Raw genomic sequence first — 18752 nt, 5'->3', positions numbered from 1 at the left:
AAAAATAGCCCGCGATAGGTGAAATGCGCGAAGTACAATGTAGTCATCTTTTTTTTTTTTACAATGCAAAACTGTACATACTGCAGAATGAAACAAAAAATAAAATCACTTTTTTAATAGTTTAAAGAACTGTGTTGTAAAACGAAAAGTTCCGCCTATTCGTCCTGACTCCTCTGCGCTCCAGTGTCCTTTTCTACTGAAGGAGTCTTTGCCAGAGAGAAGAACATTATCGGTAGTTGTTAGCACTCTGTCTTTTTTTTAGCAAGAAGATTTTTATAAACCGACATGGCCCGATTTCTAGAAGAACGCTCCATGAGCTGTTCAAAGCCAGTGTGTCTGATTTTAATTCTGCTTTATTTGCAGTGTTGTTTCTTTTACTTTGCATGCCATTAATAAAAATAAATAAGTAAAAAAAAAGTCTTCTTCCCCTGAAAAAAAATCCGCAATGCACTGAAGCTGCGATAAGTGAACCGCGAAGTAGCGAGGGATCACTGTATTCACCCAACTTCACTTTGGAAAATGCCATTTTAGAAAATTAGCAGGGGTCATTCAGTCAATTACTCATACACAAATGTTTTATTCCAACTTGTGCCTGTAGATGGCAGCACTTAGCACATGCATGTAACAGCGCTACTACCTCCTTCTTCTTTTCCTTTCGGCTTTTCCCTTCAAGGGGCCGCCACAGCAAATCAGTGACCTCCATCTTTAGAGGTTTGATCCACATGTTTGTTTTGGCTAAGCTTTTACGTCGGATGCCCTTCCTGGCCCAACCCTCTGTATTTATCCGGGCTTGGGGCCGACACAAGAAAACGTATGTCCCTTTGTGGCTAGAGAACAAGCAACTCGCTCAATAAAAGGCTGCCAAACACAAAATGGTCATCGGCACAGCAACTTTCAAAAAAGCAAAAACTATACTCAACAGTGCTACTGCCTAATGTATATAATTGCAGGCCAGACGTTATTGATTTTATGACGGAAGCTGCGGGGCGGGTGAAAATTGACCACAGGTCGTATTTGGCCCCCGGTCCAGACTTTGGACATGCCATCCCTAGTCCGACACATCAGATTCAAATCATTAGTTCATCAGGAAACGCTTCCTGATAATGAACCTGATCATTTAAATCACATGTGAAGATCGGAATTCGACACCTGCATCTTAATGAAAATGTTTTACATTTGAGTAAAGGCTGTAATACGTCTGTGTAAGCTCTCAGTCGTACAGGAGTGGTCCATCGATGAAAAGGTTTCTTCAGCCGTCATGTGTACTTCTTTGTCCGACACCTTCAAAGAAGTACAGATGACGACTGAAGAAACCATTTCATCGATAAAGGCTGTAATGGCGACTCTTGCGCTATCCCTTTAGTACAACCATTCGCCACCACAGCACCTCGCAGAACCCACCAAGACTCGCAGTCTGGACAGGAGACATGTGGAGCCCATCGTCCTGACCAAGTGGAGACACAGCGCTTATGTCCAAGAACCCAACGATAAGGTGCGTCACATTAAATTTCTTGTCGAATAATCCATACATGACTACCAAGTGAGCAGTACTTCCGGTTTGTTGTCTACATGGTCGACTGGACGGCAGGGTATTTTGTTTGGGGGAAATACATGAATGATTCAGTTGTAGATTGGTTGCTTTGCAGCGGACGCTGAATCTCAGACCGTTCCGGACAAGCTCTTCACGCCTGCATCCGTACAAACAGCAAGTCAGTTTGTGTCAGCACATTCATGGATTACCACAGCTGGACTGTACCTCCTATTTTCTTTTTTCTTAAGTGACCAAACATCTCGCATGATGATAATCTTATTCCTTTCTCTTACTTTTTAAAATGATTTCACTGTGAGAATGCAGCAGTTGAGGACATAGAATCGAAAACATTTGGACAGCAAAATGCAACCAAATAAAACAAGGTGAACCCCAGCGTAACCTACTCAGTGATATATACTTGGGTTTCGACTCTTAAAATATCTTGGAAAGTCTTAGTTTCTCAACAGGTCCTAAATCAGAGGTGTCAATGTCAAATCTGGCCCGCCACATCATTTTATTCGGCCCCTGAAAGCAATTCAAGCATATCAAGTGTCATGATGCTCGCTAAAATTCGAACCAAAATTTCTAATTATGACATGTAAACCACAATAACAGTCATTATTCTTGACGTCAAATTTGAAAACTAGATATTGATTCATTTGTTGTGCGCTCTATATGTGAAATGTGGAGGGGATGAAATATTCTAATGGCTTCCCCAAATTCAAAATGGCCCCCGAGAGGAAACCGTAACTATAATGTGGCCCTTGGCAAAAACTTAGTTTGACACCCTTGTCCTAAAAGGTGTTGTCCATCATCATCATCATCATCATCATCATCATCATCATGTCATCAAGGACATAAACGGCTTTAAAAGGTATTTAGATATCCTATAAGATTTGAATAAATTCTTAAGATATCTCGCATGGTCTTGAAATTATCTTCATGATCTATGAGGATTAAAAAAAAACAAGAGGTCTTAAACTCTAAAAATGCTCTCCAAGGTCCTATAAGGTCTTAAACGGTAACAAAAGATCTTATAATTACCCAAAAGCCTTTTAGAAGACAGTGTTTTCCAAAGTCTTTTAAAAAAACTTCCATTTCACCTCTTTCAACCCTGAAGAAACGGAAACATCACAAATCAACCTCGTGCGCTTGTGTGATATTCCCATCCTGGTTTAATTGGTTGTTCATTAACCCATGTTGACCGCCTTGTGTTCCCCTCGCTAGGACGCACTTCTGAGCCCAAAGTCCCCCGCAACTGACTCGGACTCCAGCCCCTTTTCTCCTAGGCGCCCTTCCTCTGTTAGTAAAAGCACCCTCCCCTCTCCCCCCACCAAGAACAACCTCCATGTTGTGTATCCCATGCAAGCTTTCCCCATTGGTTGCCTTCTTCTGATGCAAGAGAACCTTTGTGGAAACATTGCTTGGAGGCTTCTTTGAGTCCCCGCAGGAGCATTTCCTTCTTTTTTGAGTTGTTTCGTGTTTGTGCTGGGGTGTGAGGAGTGCAATTGTAGTGAAACATGAAATCGTAACTGATGAATTAATGTAGCGTGCTTCTGGTAATTTGAGCGAATTGTTTGTTGTTTTTTTAATATCATCGTCAGACTTTAATTTGAGCGACTCATCCGTGAATCTTACACATTACAATCATCAAACTGAATTTGTAGTGAATTATATGAGACCGTAATTACCGAATCGTATGTATTGTCCTGATGTGTGTCAAATTTATATTCTGTGTCAAGTAAATTGTATTGAGTCGTACTTGTATGGATTTGAAGTGACTCACGCGTGAGTGGATTGACAAATGGAGTGAATCAAATGTTACTTTATCATAATCGTTCTTATCATATTGTTTTTAATCGGAAATCCAGATTGCCATGCGCCTTGAGTAAATCCCATTGTATTTATTTAAATGTATCGTGAGTCAAACAAACTAGAAATACTGTAGAGTGAATCGAACGCAATCGGAACTTAAGTGAAACCGAATGGAATTTGAATCGGATTGGATTCACTTGCATCCTTATTGAAGTGCATCGGATCAGCTTGGGAGTGAATATCAGCTCTTAGCTTTGAATCATCGGAGTGAATCTAATTGAATTTGTGATTGAATCGATATTGGGGTGAATCGTATCAGAGTGTACGTGAGAATTGCAAACACTGGAAATTATCAGCGTATTGCTACAGTTATGTTTCGACTTCACGTTCGTTTGATCTAGCCTGCTTGCTTTTCCCTTAATTTCTTTTGCTGCGCTTTGTTTGGGTGCTGGTGTTCTTGCCCTTGTTGGCGGTGTTTCAATGCGGCCATCCCTCTGCGATGATCAATGCTTGTTTTCCAAACGCACGTCTAAGCTGCTCACTACCTGTGTTTTTTTTCCTCTTTCTCTGCGTTCAGCCCTCAGAGAAGTGCGGCGTGCTCAATGTGACAAAGATCACAGAAAATGGCAAGAAAGTTCGGTGAGTTCACATTTTTTTATTGTCATTTTGTATTTTGTATTGGTCGTAACTCTCTGTCATAGGAAAAATTGGACTTCCTCCTGGACGGTTTTGCAAGGCTCTACACTACTTTTCGCCAAAGGCCAGGGAGGCGGGACCAGTTGGGTACGTTCGTCAAACTTTCAATGAAATCAATGGCTGTTATTTTGCTGGCTGCGATTGTCCGCCATCTTCTTTTGCGTGTGCGCAGTTTGGCGGCGGTCAGTCCAAACCCGAGTTCATGGTGGACTTGAAGGGTGGCTCGGTGGACTGGGCCTCAAAAGAAAAATCCAGCAAGAAACACGTCATTGAGGTGGGTTTCGTTTTACATGAAACTTACCGTATTTTCCGGTGTATAAGGTGCACCGGAATAAAAGGAATGGTGTGTTTTCAAAAATTTTCCATATATCAGGCATATCTGTCTGGAGTGACGGAAAATTATGTCAGAGCGGTGCAAGACATGTATCATGACTGTAAGACAGTTGTGAGGTGCGCTGTCGGTATAACTGAGGAGTTCAAGGTGGAGGTGGGACTCCACCAGGGGTCAGCTCTGAGCCCCTACTTATTTGCTATGGTGATGGACAGGCTGACAGACGATGTTAGACAAGAATCACCATGATGTTTGCAGATGACATAGTGATCTGTAGCGAGAACATGGAACAGGTGGCGGAGAAACTAGAGATGTGGAGATATGCCCTGGAAAGGAGAGGAATGAAGATCAGTCGCAGCAAGACGGAATATATGTGTGTGAATGAGAGGGATCCAAGTGCAAGAGTGATGCTACAGGGAGAAGAGATAAAGAAGGTGGAGGATTCTAAGTACTTGGGGTCAACTGTCCAGAGCAATGGAGACTGTGGAAAAGAGGTGAAGAAGCGTGTCCAGGCAGGCTGGAGCGGCTGGAGAAAAATGTCAGGTGTGATGTGTGATAGAAGGGTTTCAGCTAGGATGAAAGGAAAAGTGTATTAAACAGTGGTCAAACCAACCATGATGTTTGGACTGGAGACGGTGCCACTGAAGAAAAGACAGGAAGCAGAGCTGGAGGTAGCAGAGCTGAAGATGTTGAGGTTTTCTTTGGGAGTGACCAGGTTGGATAGGATCAGGAATGAGTACATTAGAGGGGCAACTCATATTAGAGGCTTTGGAGAGAAAGTCAGAGAGGCCAGACTGAGATGCTTTGGACATGTCCAGAGGAGAGAAAGTGACTATATAGGGAGAAGGATGCAGAGCCTTGAACTGCCAGGCAGGAGACCGAGAGGAAGACCAAAGAGGAGGTATATGGATGTGGTCAAAGAGGACATGAAGGTAGCTGGTGTGAGGGAAGAGGATGCACAAAACCGGGATAGATTGAGGACATTGATTTGCTGTGGCGACCCCTGAAGGGAAAAGCCGAAAGGAAAAGAAGAGGAGATATCGGGCGTCTTCAATGAATGAAAAAAGTTTTCCAAATATTATATATAAATATATAAAAGTTTTCCAAATAGAAGGCAAGACATTATAAGGTGCCTTATACACCGGAAAATACGGTAATGTTGATCCACAACAGGTCTCGCAACTACTGTCAGCAGCCACGACTCCATTTTTCGTTTTATATAAAACGGAACCCCAGCCGCTATTGTAGCGCCTTATAATGGTGTGTGCCTTATCCTGTATATAGAAACCTTTTTTAAACAAGGCATTCATTGAAGAGGTGTGCGTCTTATAGTCCGGTGTGCCTTATATAATAATAAATAATAATAATAATAAAGGCAAATCCAATCCAATCCAATATATGGAAAAGGTTTGAAAATACAAAGTTCATTGGGGGTGCGCCATATAGTCCTGTGCACCATATACAATTAATCAATTCGAGTATTACAACAAAGATTATTGAATGTATTTTGTAATCAAGCTCCTTTATCCTATATTATATATATATATATATATATATATATATATATATATATATATATATATATATATATATATATATATATATATATATATATACACACAGTAAAGTCTCGTTATATTGATATCGGATATATCGATAGTCCCGGTTATATCGATACTATTTCTATGCACGCACTGAGAAAATTACATGCAAACAGGGTCGGATATATCGATAGTCCCGGTTATATCGATATTTTTTCGGACTCCCTTGAATATCGATATAACGAGACTTTACTGTATATATATATATATATCCTTTATCCGCAGTTGAAGACCCGGCAGGGCACGGAACTTCTGATCCAGTCGGAAAACGACACCCTTGTCAACGAGTGGTACAGAACGCTAAGGGACACCGTCAACAGTTCGGTAAGGACCACCAACCAACCGAACCAACATTATGCATTCCTTTCTACTCAATTGCAGATGAGTCGGGCATTGTATCTCTATTCATAATATTCCCGGGTAAAATGTTCTTTTATTTCTTTTTTATTTTGTTTTTAATTAACATGACAGTTAATTGGTTATCTGAATTTTATTGTCTCAAATATGGCAGTCGGCCCATAAGGGAGGAAAAAAAAGAGGTTCCTTAAGGTATTTGTGTTTATTTTTGTAGGCGTGTGAGTCTGATGAACCCATTGAAGAAGACATGCCTGAGTCACCTAGAGCAGAGAAGCAAGACAAGGAGAAAGAACGCAGAGACTCCAAGAAAGGCAGAGGTACGTAAACTTCATTGTGAAATACGGCCACAAATGATAACAACCATATCAACGGAGCTTCGGATCGCAAAGGCAATAAGCAGCCATGGTGTCCTAAAACCAACCGATTCAGTGACTGTTCAGCAATAATTGATCAGGCTTGATTCCTGCCACACTGTCACAGTGATAAAAATGTGATTATCGTATTCTGCTTCCCAAGCAGCCATAAAGACGGCAAGCAGCGTGGACGGGCCTGATAATAAGAAGACCAAACACAAGCTGAAAAAGTTTCTGACACGCCGCCCCACCATGCAGGCAGTGAGAGACAAAGGCTATATCAAAGGTACTGTCATATGACCACCGCCAAGGCCTCAGTTTTTATTTGGTTTCTTTTCCATTAATAAATGTGCTTTGACACCAGTTGTCTCGTGAATGGCATGTCTATCATGAGGAGCCCCTCCCAAAAAAATAAAATAAAATAAATGGATGGATAGATAGATAGATGGACGGACAGAATGGATAGACCGATAGTTAGCTAGCTCGCTAGATAGCTAGCTAGATAAATCGGTGGGTAGGTCGGCTGGGTGGTTAGTTAGGTGGGTACGTGGGTGGGTTGGTAGATGGGTAGATAGATGTGTAGATAGATATTTATACCGTAGATAGACAGACAGACAACAAAATAAACAAATAGCTAATTAAATAAATGGGCAGATAAATAGACAAAGAGGTAAATAGCTAAATAGATGAATTGGTAAATAGATACATGATACATGATACATGAATAGATGAATACATAAATAAACCAATACATCAATAACTCACTAGCAACAACATGCTCGAAAAGAAGGTGGGAGTCAAACCCTTTTGGTGGCAAATTTTGATGCCTTGCTGTAAAACAAAACTGAGAATAGCATGCAAACATTTGCAAAATTTAGCAAGTAGCATTTAGCTTAGCATTATGAAATTTGATGGACATGCCTATCAAAAAGCAGACCCACAGAAAAAATAAAAAGTTTCAAGATCCCACGATGTAAGAATGAACATAAAGTCAGACAGTTTGGTTGAAAAGAATCATTTGAGGTCGGATTTGAATTTTTATCTGATTGTAACCAAATTAGAAGCATCTTTACGAGTCAACTCGTAAAACTGTCAACCATTTGACGTATTGGGAGTGCGTTTATGAGGTGACGACTCCCGAGAAAACACCAAATTATTAAGTCATTCGTTCTTCGTGTTTAAAAAGATTCAGTGCTTGATGGCAGTTTGACGTCAAAGCTTAATATTTGCGAGGCATATCTATCCGAAGCGGACTCGCATAAAAGCCTCCGGAAGGCACGCTGGAAAAAGCATTGGAAGTCAGCTACTTCCAAACGGTCACTTGAGGCTGACTTTGGCAATTTTCAGAAGTCTGACTTAATTCATCATTCATAATTAATCATTACGTTGATGAAAATTCAGCCCCCGAAGGCAGTTACGCAGAGCAGCATGAAATTTAGGAGAGCCGTCTATCATGAATAGACAAAAAAAGAGGAAAAAAAACAACAAACAGCATGACTGCCACCTTAGATCAAAGCGGTCGCTTTAGGCACGTGTGAACCAATTGCATGAGTCCTCCTAAAATCTTTTGAAAATACAGCTTCTGGAGCCAGTTTGACGACGCATCATGAATTTTGGATGGCATGTCTATCACGAGTATTTCCATGAAAAAGCCCCAAGAATACAGACTATAATGAACAGCAAGGGCGTCATTTTCATTGATATTCGTAGGCTCCTTTTTGGTTATTTCCAAGGTTCCTTCAAAAATAAACTTTTTGGTCCGATTACTTTAAAACAGTGGTGTCAAACTCATATTTGTCGCGGGCCACATCGTAGTTACGGTTTCCCTTGCAGGGCCGTTATGAATTTTGTATAAATGTTTCATCATCTCCACATATTATATACATAGCACACAGCAAAATAATGAATAACTTGTTTTCAAATTTGAAGTAAAAAATAATGACTGTTTTTGTGGTTTATATGGGACAATTTGATATTTTGATTCGGACTTTAACAAGCATCATGGAATTTCACAAGTTAGATTTGCTTTCGCGGGCCGGATTTGGCCCCCGGGCCTTGACTTTGACACCCGTGCTTTAAAACATGAACCACATATATAAGAGACAAACGAAGAATTGTAAATTATGTTTTGGTGACCGCGTGTGGGCAGAGTATGGTGTTGAAGTTTGATGATCCATAAGACAGGAAAGTCTTAGAAGTCAATTCCCATAAAGTGAAGAACGGGTTTGACCCATCTTGAGTAACTGAGACATTTTTGTTTGTGTTTTTCATCCAAACTGTGTGCACTTGTGTGGTAATTTGTGTTTGTGTGTGCACAGATCAAGTGTTTGGATGCAGCCTTTCCAGCCTGTGCCAGAGGGAGAACTGCACGGTGCCCTCCTTTGTCAAGATGTGCACGGAGCACGTGGAAAGCAACGGTGCGTCCCGCGGCGCCACCTGCCTGAAGACATGCCGCGCAAGCATTTTATATTTATATTTTCCCCCTCTTCCTGTCTTATATTTTTGTTCTTGCAGGTCTTCACATTGACGGCCTCTACAGAGTCAGCGGGAACTTGGCCCTCATCCAGAAACTGCGCTTTGCCGTCAATCACGGTGAGTCCCGCATTCTTTTTTTTTTTTTTTTGGTGGTTATTTATTTATTACTGGTTGTTGATGTGCCGGCACGCAGATGAGAAAGTGAGCCTGTCTGACGGCAAGTGGGAGGACATCCATGTCACCACCGGTGCCCTGAAAATGTTCTTCAGGGAGCTTCCCGAGCCGCTTTTTACCTACACGCTCTTCCACGACTTTGTCAGCGCCATCAGTGAGTCCTCGTCTCAAATTATAGACCTTTCAGATAGTCATATATACAATAATATACATATTGATGTATATAGTTTAAGATGGAACAAAGCGCTTAACATGGACAACGATCATATACAGGAAATAAAGCAGTCGCAAAGGTAGTCGAAAGCACCAGAGAATAAAACTTATATCAAATCTGAATTCTCAGTCAAATACCAAAGTGTAATACAGTGATACCTCGACTTACGAATGCTTTAGCTTACGAACTTTTCACCTTACGAATATAAAATTATAGTATAATCTTGGCATACGAACTAGTTTTCGGGAAACACACATAGCGCCACAATGGCTGGCAGAGTAGTTTTCAGCGGAAGAACACCAAACCACATGTTCCACTCTCACTTTCTTTCAGTGCAGACGTGGTTTGTTATCGAGTGGATACTTTTGCTTTTTTTGTCACCGAAAAAGACCCCACCATAAACTAGTGTTAAGCCGAAGAGAACACAAAAGAAAATTACTGTCGAGCAGAAGATGGAGATCATTGAAAAACACGAACAAGGTGTGCGTTTGTGTGACTTAGCGTCCTAGTACCAGTATGCTAAGTCGACCATTGCTACGTGTGGCTAAGGGTGTTTCTGTGTTGTCTAAGCAACGGTCTCAGGCAATAGAAGAGGTTGAAAAACTTCTGTTGATTTGGATTAACGAAAAGCTGCTAGCAGGGGACAGTGTGTGAGGGTAATATCCTGTGACTGTAAATTGTCCTTGAGAGTTTTGAAAGGCGCTTATAAATGAAATTTATTATTATTATTATTATTATTATTATTATTATTGTTATTATTATTATTATTATTATTATTATTATTATTATTATTATTATTATTGCCGAGAAAGCACGGCAACTTCACTCGGATATCATCAAGAGGCAACTACATCAACGACCATCACAAAGGTAAATAAAATGACTTTATTATATAGTACAGTTTATTTATTTAATTACAGCACGACAGCACATTTATTATACATAAAATTAGGTATATTTTGTGTAGTTTTAAGGCTTATTTAGTAGAAATTTGTTTTATGGAGACCTGGAACCGGATTATTCTCATTTTTAATGGTTTCTTTTGGGAAATAAAGGTTTAGCAGATGAACTTTTCACCTTACATTGGGACTCAATTAAGTTTGTAAGCCGAGGTAGTTGGATTAATTAGAGACTTTAAAATGCTTTCAATGTGTTGTTTTCATTTTTTTGCCTGATTTTGCCCATGGCTCTAAATTTAAAATAGTATTATTTATTTTTTTATTGTGATTTATTTATTTTGTATATTTTTGTTCTACTCAAATTCTCTTTGAACTACTTGAGCCATTCAGGTGGCTTAAAAGAAAACTTTTTATTTATGTTGTAAGATCCTTTTTTTAACTGACTCAAATTTATCGATGAAAAGGTTTCTTCATCTGTACTTGTACAGATGACGGCTGAATCTATCTATCTATCTATCTATCTATCTATCTATCTATCTATCTATCTATCTATCTATCTATCTATCTATCTATCTATCTATCTATCTATCTATCTATCTATCTATCTATCTATCTATCTATCTATCGATGAAAAGGTTTCTTCATCTGTACAAGTACAGATGAAGAAACCTTTTCATCGATAGACCACTCCTGTACGACTGAGACCTTACACAGACGTATGGCTCAAATGTAATTTCTTTGCATTGGAGTCCAGTTCTTGAGCGCACCCAAAATAATCAACACAATCATTACTGTAACATTTGCCATCATTACGCAAGCACTGCTCTTGTTTTCATCCCACCAGTCACTATCAGTCTCTGATCAACTTTTTATTTTCCTGCGGGGTGGCACAGAGATTCCAGACTACAAGCAGCGAGTCCACACCATTAAAGAACTTGTCCGACAGCTACCCGAGCCCAACCACGACACCATGCAGGCCCTCTTCAAGCACTTGCGCAAGTACGGGAAAAAGAAAACCGGGGACTTAATTTCTTGGACCATATTGGCATTTGTTGAATTTTGATCAAATAGAATTAATTTACTGAGGCAAATTTAAATACATGTCTGGAAAATCAGAATCATCTGTATTGCCGAGTCTGTAGAACACACAAGGAATTTGTATCTGGTAGAACACGCTAGTATCATCATAAGAAAAATAAGACAAATTGAGGCACTATACAGTACTATTTGGGTGAGTATAATGGCTTGATAATGGAAGAAGCTTTTTAAATGTCTGCTGGATTTGATGCGCATGGATCGGTAAAAATCCAAATTGTTCCACATCCACCCGAAAGCTTCCAAATATCCATCGATCGAAATGTATTAACGTTGTCTGTCTTGTATCTTCAGGGTGATTGAATACGGCGAAGAGAACCGCATGACCAACCAGAGTGTGGCTATCGTATTCGGTCCAACGTTGCTGAAGCCTGAGACGGAGACGTGGAACATGGCGGTCCACATGGTCTACCAAAACCAGATTGTGGAGCTCATCCTGCTGGAGTACGACAACCTATTCGGCAGGTAGAGGACGACGGGTAGCGATGGCGATCTGACGAGACCAAAACCACTCTTTGCACTTTGGACTAGCTTTCGGTTACTTTTCCTGACACTGGATTCTAACTTAAAGGACAAAAAAAACTTCCACCAACAAGAACAACCAAAACAAAAAAACAACAACAAAAAACGCACAAACCTTCTAAGACCAAGAGAAATGGATCCCAGATGAACTTGGAATCAAATGGGAACGCATCATCTTTCATGAAACTCTTCCACTTCATGGAGTTGCCACCAAATTAAACACATATGAAACCAACTTCAAAATAACTAATATAGAAAATCCATTAAGACCTGCTTGAAATCATTTTTTCAATTGATAAATGTTATTTTTCCACAACCGCCCTATTTGATGGCATTATGCTACAGTCTTTCGATAAATGTCATTTAATTGTCATTACATTTTTTTCTCAGTAATTGGAAACTGCAGTAGATAATGCAATGAAATAAAAACATGCAATAAATTGATAAATCTTCCTTGAATGTAGATAAAAAAGAAAATTCATAAATACGATTGCCATAAAATGCCATTGATTATTATTATTATTAATCATTCACATTACATGAAGATATCATAAAGTGATGAAAATGAAAATCGATTAAGTGCCAAGAAATTCTAGGAGACATAGTGAAAAAGGTCATGAAATACATACTGAAAATTACAATATCATAATGGAATTGATTATTTCATTTTTTCAAGAGAAAAGCGTTCCATTTAATTGGCTTTCTATGTGTTTGATTAAAAAAACACTCCGTCATCTCTTTATTTTGTTTATTTTCATTTTTTTTTAATCCATTAACAAAAGCGTTTGATAAAATTCCTTTCACGGCAACTCCTGAAACACTTACAATATATTTGGTTTCTCTTTACAACGTTTGTGCGCATTGGAGGGAGATTTGAAAGTTGTATTGTACACAGAATTTATATATAACAAGAAGAAGAATAATGCCTGAAGTGTTTTTTTAATAGATAAATCAGGCCAGACAACAAAACACTTGTGATCATTGAGCTCGGCCGTCAACGTTTTAGCTGTCGGGTCAACGGATGATTGTGATATCATTAATTGTGACATTATTAAATACATTGTCACAATAAAGTGCTGCTGGCTCCATTAACCTGCAATAAAAGACATCTGAGACACATTTGGAAAAAGATGATTTGCACTTTTTCTTCATCCCAAAAGTCTTAAAAGAAACAATTGAGAGTTGGGCCGAAGAAGCCTTGTGAAGCTGTTGAGGGTCTTTGCCTTCTTAATTTGGAAAGAGTCAAAGCCTCGTAAAAGTAGACCACACCGGTGATATCTGGTGTTCAGCTCGATTCACAGCAACGGCATTCCTCAAAGTGATTTGTTTCAGTGCATTTATACAAGGGTGGTCATTCGATAAATAAGGTGCATTTTGGGAAAGAAGGACTAGTTTATGTGTTTTTGTTGTTGTTTTTGCCTTCTTCCACTTTGTCCCCCTGCACTGTCAGCAGTTTTCGTATCTGCGCACAAGCTTCCATATGAAGTGATTAGTTGGACCAAAGCCCAATTAGCTTAGCCGCTAACCACTCTTCGTACATTGAAAAGCACTAATAGCTGAACCTTTGTTTTTGACAATTGTATCAGAATCAGAAAACCTTTATTCGTCTCACAATGGGGGTATGATACATTAATCATGACGATGACCGTTTAACCCTTAAAAAATGATTCATTTATTTCAAATTGGAAACTTGTTGTATCGTAAAAACGTATGTTAGCCATTGAGCCTGCTAATAACAAACCATCTTCTTGTTTTGATGTTTTAATTTCAGAATCGATATGTATTTATTTCAGGATGACAAATTCACAATGAAACGAAATTTTAAAAAGGAGCCTATTATTTGCTAACCTCGACTAGTGAAAACAAACTTAGCTTGCGTCCACGCAAAGCGTCATTACCTTTAGCCACTGTCTCCTGCCCCAACACGATGGAATAGACTTTAAAAGTTTGAGTTTTTAAATGAATACTTTTCACGGTTTGATTGTTTTTGAAGCATTTATTTATTTATTTTTATTTTACGACGATGATATTGAATCGTTTAATAACCCGTTTATTTTTACGGGCCGACCGATGAGAGAGAGAGAGAGAGAGAGAGAGAGAGAGAGAGAGAGAGAGAGAGAGGCATCACGGAGAGTTTCCCTTCTAATCGCAATTAACGCTTTGAACCGGCGAGTGGCAACACAACAGCGTCAGCGTTTGTTCATTAGCACTAAAAACGTAAACAGATGATGCATGGATGCTTTTATGATTTTTTTTTGTCTTTGCCGAGGTCAGGCCAGTCGAGATTAAACGCTAACAATATTCCGAAACTAAAGGGATTTGCCGACCTGCTGCTATTTAACACATAACCTTGCCGAATATGGGAAAAAAAGCAATTAAAAAGTGTTGGAAGGTTAAAAGAGAACAAAAACGATTGAGAATCTTCCAGACTCATTTTTTTTGGAGGGTAAGTGGTGAAATACCCTGTTTGCCCTTTGAAGTCGCAACCGGCGAGCTAAGCAGTGGTAAATACAATGCAATACAATACTGTACAATACAATACAATACATATGGATTTATATAGAGCTTTAACACAATTCATTTCTATGCTCAGCCATTAGTCTTGGTGCGAAAGGTCACTCTTGGTACTGAACTTGGATAAGAACAGTCTTGAACTGCCAGGATGGAGACCGAGAGGAAGACCAAAGTACCTTTCGGCTCAAGATGGTCACTACCTACACAAGATGGTCACTACCTACACAAGATGGTCGCTACCTACACAAGATGGGCGCTACCTACACAATCACCCATCTGTCAACAAACCCCTTTTTGAGACGTTTACCCAATTTTTATTCACATCCCCGAAATATGTGAGTAGTGAACCAGAATCGGTTTGAGATTAAGAAGTTTGGTGGTGCGTGGGGCTTCAGAGCAACATGAGTGTTGACATTTAGTCAGCAATTTTTTTTCCCGCTCAAACAAAATGTATTAATGGCCTGACCTTTCTGTATGTGTGTGTGTTTAAGGGGCTTGGGTTTCATTCGTAGCTGATTTCGAGATGGCGGTGCCCTTTGCACAGATGCCACCAGAGAGTCAGTAAAGAAAAATGTGCCCATACAGCGCCTAGGTTGTACAAATCTCACAGGTGAAATGTTCACTTCATCCTCAAAACCAAATGTAGATGAGGGTCTGACATTACAAGTTGTATTTTATGACATTCTATCATTCTGGATCAAAGAAGTTGCTTGTGTGTGTGTGTGTGCGTGTGTGTGCGCGCGCGTGTGTTTGCGTGCGCCTGCGTGCGTGTTTGCGTGCGTGTGCGTGCGTGTTTGCGTGCGTGCGTGTGTACGTACATACTATGCTGGATTTTCTGTGATGTCGTCCCGCCCTGCTTTTATTCATGAACACTTGATCCTTTATCTGGATGAGAAGTGAGCGCAAAGTAAGGTAGCAGACAGACGTTTTTTTTCCTTCTCATCTTTTGTCTTCACACTCTTCGTCACCCGCCCCCCTTCAGCATGTCATCTTTTCATCCCAGACAACACGGCAGCGCTGAGCTATCAGCCGACAACACTTTTTTCAGGCCTTGCCACGCGCCTTTGCGTTTTCGAGTCTCAAGAAAACAAAAATGTGCCGAGAATGTTTCCTTTCTTGTGTTCATTTTCTGTTGTGGCGCCTTCTGGGGGCCGTTTGCCGCCGCGCACTGATTCCAATTGCGCGAATCAATGACCCGATATTGCGAAGACGCCTGATATGAAGCAAAACAACGGACGGTTTTTTTTGCTCGCGAATGGAATGTGCACACGATGATGTGGACGTTTTTTGGGGCAATCATCTTCTTCTTCTTTTCCTTTGGGCTTTTCCCTTCAAGGGGTCGCCACAGCAAATCAGTGTCCTCCATCTTGAGAGGTTTGATCCGCATGTTTGTTTTGGTCAAGCTTTTACGTCGGATGCCCTTCCTGACACAACCCTCGGTATTTATCCGGGCTTGGGACCGGCACAAAAAGACGTGTCCCTTTGTGGCTACAGAACAAGCAACTCGCTCAGTAAAAGGCTCCCAAACACAAAATGTTGCCATTCATCTTGATGTTGACAAAATGACATTCTTGTGTTTCCTTTGCTGTCATATTTTTTGTCACTCTTCAATGCCTTGTTTCTCATCATCAAACACCGCCTCTTGTGGCAAATGGCCACCACTAGTCTGCCTGTAAAGTTGGCGTCAAATTCCACATTTTCTTCACCTGCATTTTAAAGTTTTTTTGTCCTCCATTTTGTCTTTCGTGAGTGTGCAAATGCTTTGGTCCTACTTTCTTGCCTTTGGCATAGTTTTGTCAAAATTATACATTTTCACCAATTTGTCTGTCTCTTTTACTTTTGTTCAATATTTTATCATTTTTCCAATTAATCTAATCTGCCCAATACCCGCCTCCCCCTTTCTTAACTTATTCACTGTCATTCCCGAATTTATTCGGGAATTCAAAAGCATGATTTTCCCTCCCCCAAGGGGGCAGCATTTGCCTTTTGTACAGCCGCTCCATTTTTCAAACTCAGATAACTCCAAACCCATATAACTTAGGAATTAACATTATTTTTGACATATAGCTATATTTTATGTTTTAAGACTTGTGCTGAATATTCAGGAAGTCTTGTATTCGAGTTGATGACGATGCCTGACGTGACATCACGTCTGGAACGCCCCTGACCGAGAAAGCGACACACAATGCTTTGTTTGGTCTGAAAACTTTGTGTTGATGGCGAAATTAAAAGAAAAAAACATAAATAATGCGATGGTGAATCGTGTGTTGCACCAAGACGACTATTTGATACGAGTAGACACAAATTCCCAGCAGACAAATCAGCCCATTTCCAACGGAGCTCGGGCGCCATCTTGTGCATTTTCTGGGTACTACATTGGAGTCCAGACGGAAGGACCTCTTTAATCGATTGCAAAGATTTATGCTTTCCTCTTCAGAACGATTTGAATCATATTCATAACTGGATGAGTAACAAGAAAGTATCTTGTCCGAATCTGAAGCCATTGTTTTAATTCTAGAGCAAGGCAAGACGTCCTGGTGTGACGTCACGAACAAGGGGGCGGGACCTTCTGAAACTCGCCATCCCGAGGTCATTTTGAAGTAGTTTTGGGACACTTTAAGTCATATTTATTGGTGTTTTGCATTTGACTAAAAATATCAGCCTGCACATTTTGGGTATTTTAGATGCTATAAAATGTTTTTCTGATGTCAGTTAGGAAACCAAAAAAAAATGTGTCGGTTGTGCTTTATGTGAAAATGACAAAAACCCTGGATATAGTCTGGTAGTGAATGAGTTAAACTTCACATTACAACTTCCCTTTTACTGTCCCGATTCTTTTGACCACATTTTCTCCTATTTTGCCTTCTCTGGTGTGTCACGACTCTTAAACGACAACCGACGTCTCCGGACAAGTTGTGTCCATAATTTATAAAATGGCTTCAAATGACTTCTACTGAGCGTATTTTACAAGGATTCCAGCGCATATAGCTATATTTTACGTTTTAAGACTCTCGCTGAATATTCCGGAAGTCTTGTTTTTGAGTTGGTGACGAGTCCTCACCCTACATCACTGAAGGAACGCCCCTCACCGAGAAAGGACATACCGTGCACCTCAATGCATTTTGCGGTACTTTGTTAGGTCTGAAAACTTTGTGTTGATCCGTGTTGATGGCGAAATTAGAAGGAAAACACATAAATAACGCGATGGTGAATCGTTGTGTGTTGCGCCAAGACTTCTACAGTGTATTTGATGTTCGCTTACAAAACGTCCCAGGAAACAATTTACACTGAGCTTTGTCGGTCTCTTCATGTTCATAACTGGATGAGTAACAGTGACGTGCGGTGAGGTTCATGGCTGGTGAGGCACTGATGTCATCACAGTCACATTTGCATACATATGAACTCTACAGAGTAGCTTATTCACCATTTAATTGGCAACAGTTAACGTGTGTTGTTTAAAATGTCATGTCCGCATTCTTTATATAAACTGTAGCATAGAAAACAGAATAAAAAAAAACATTGTGTTACCTTTATTTATAAATGAAGTCAAAGTCTGTCTCAATGAGATCACTGTCAGTGAAGAAAGTCGTCCTTGATCAGTCCAGTTCCGACTGTATGTTTTCAGTCTTTTGTGCTGAGAATCTGTAATCACCAGCGCCCCCTGTCATGAGGCAGGGGAACTGTGTGCCTCACCTATGTACACAGTTTTTATCAATATAAAATAAAATAAACACCGTAGTACAGTGTTTATAATGTACAGTGACTGTACATTATATACACCAGCTAAACTGTAGAAATTGAGTTCATATACTAAAAGTTTTTGAACACTTTAATAGCGATATGCATAGGGACAGCAATGCGGCCTCACTGCAGACCAAGCCAGCATAGTTCGCATGGTGATTGCGCAATCCATGGTGAGGCTCAGCCGGCTGGTGCCTCACCGCTCGTCTCTACTTAGTATTTGAACGGTAAATGTGAAAATTCTGTGATTTTGAAAAAAAAAATCCAAAAATGGTGCAGTTAAATGGAAAAGAATTTTAAGTACAAATCACTAAATAAATATAACTGTTTAATTTATTTTTCATTTGATATTTCCATGATGACAGGTGAGGCATAGCCTCACCTGCCTCCACTGACTGCACGTCACTGATGAGTAACAAGAAAGCATCTTTTCC

At 40.0% G+C, this 18752-nt stretch overlaps 1 protein-coding gene across 8 annotated transcripts in view; it reads left to right on the top strand.

The window, feature by feature from the left end:
* LOC148891669 (rho GTPase-activating protein 12-like) overlaps nt 1–13214 on the top strand; it is a 41645-nt gene extending 28431 nt beyond the window's left edge. For 2 of the 8 annotated variants that reach the window (XM_089009200.1, XM_089009201.1), the window contains 13 exons: nt 1364–1492; nt 2759–2833; nt 3924–3985; nt 4048–4129; nt 4215–4316; nt 6200–6298; nt 6546–6648; nt 6848–6970; nt 9003–9101; nt 9199–9276; nt 9353–9487; nt 11340–11445; nt 11836–13213. In XM_089009200.1, the coding sequence (XP_088865326.1) occupies nt 1364–1492; nt 2759–2833; nt 3924–3985; nt 4048–4129; nt 4215–4316; nt 6200–6298; nt 6546–6648; nt 6848–6970; nt 9003–9101; nt 9199–9276; nt 9353–9487; nt 11340–11445; nt 11836–12010 (1368 nt within the window). In that variant the 3' untranslated portion in view covers nt 12011–13213. Of the gene's footprint in view, nt 1–1363; nt 1493–1646; nt 1710–2758; nt 2834–3923; nt 3986–4047; nt 4130–4214; nt 4317–6199; nt 6299–6545; nt 6649–6847; nt 6971–9002; nt 9102–9198; nt 9277–9352; nt 9488–11339; nt 11446–11835 lie in introns of all 8 variants that reach the window. The other 6 variants (XM_089009203.1, XM_089009196.1, XM_089009197.1 and 3 more) reach the window with 6 other exon arrangements.
* Nucleotides 13215–18752: the final 5538 nt, after the last annotated feature.

The sequence above is a fragment of the Hippocampus bargibanti genome, linkage group LG11, assembly GCF_051943395.1.
Source record: "Hippocampus bargibanti isolate YZ-2025 linkage group LG11, ASM5194339v1, whole genome shotgun sequence".
Taxonomy (NCBI): Eukaryota; Metazoa; Chordata; class Actinopteri; order Syngnathiformes; family Syngnathidae; genus Hippocampus; species Hippocampus bargibanti.
Note: the sequence above shows the minus strand (reverse complement) of the source record. Positions and strands in the feature narration are given on the sequence as shown.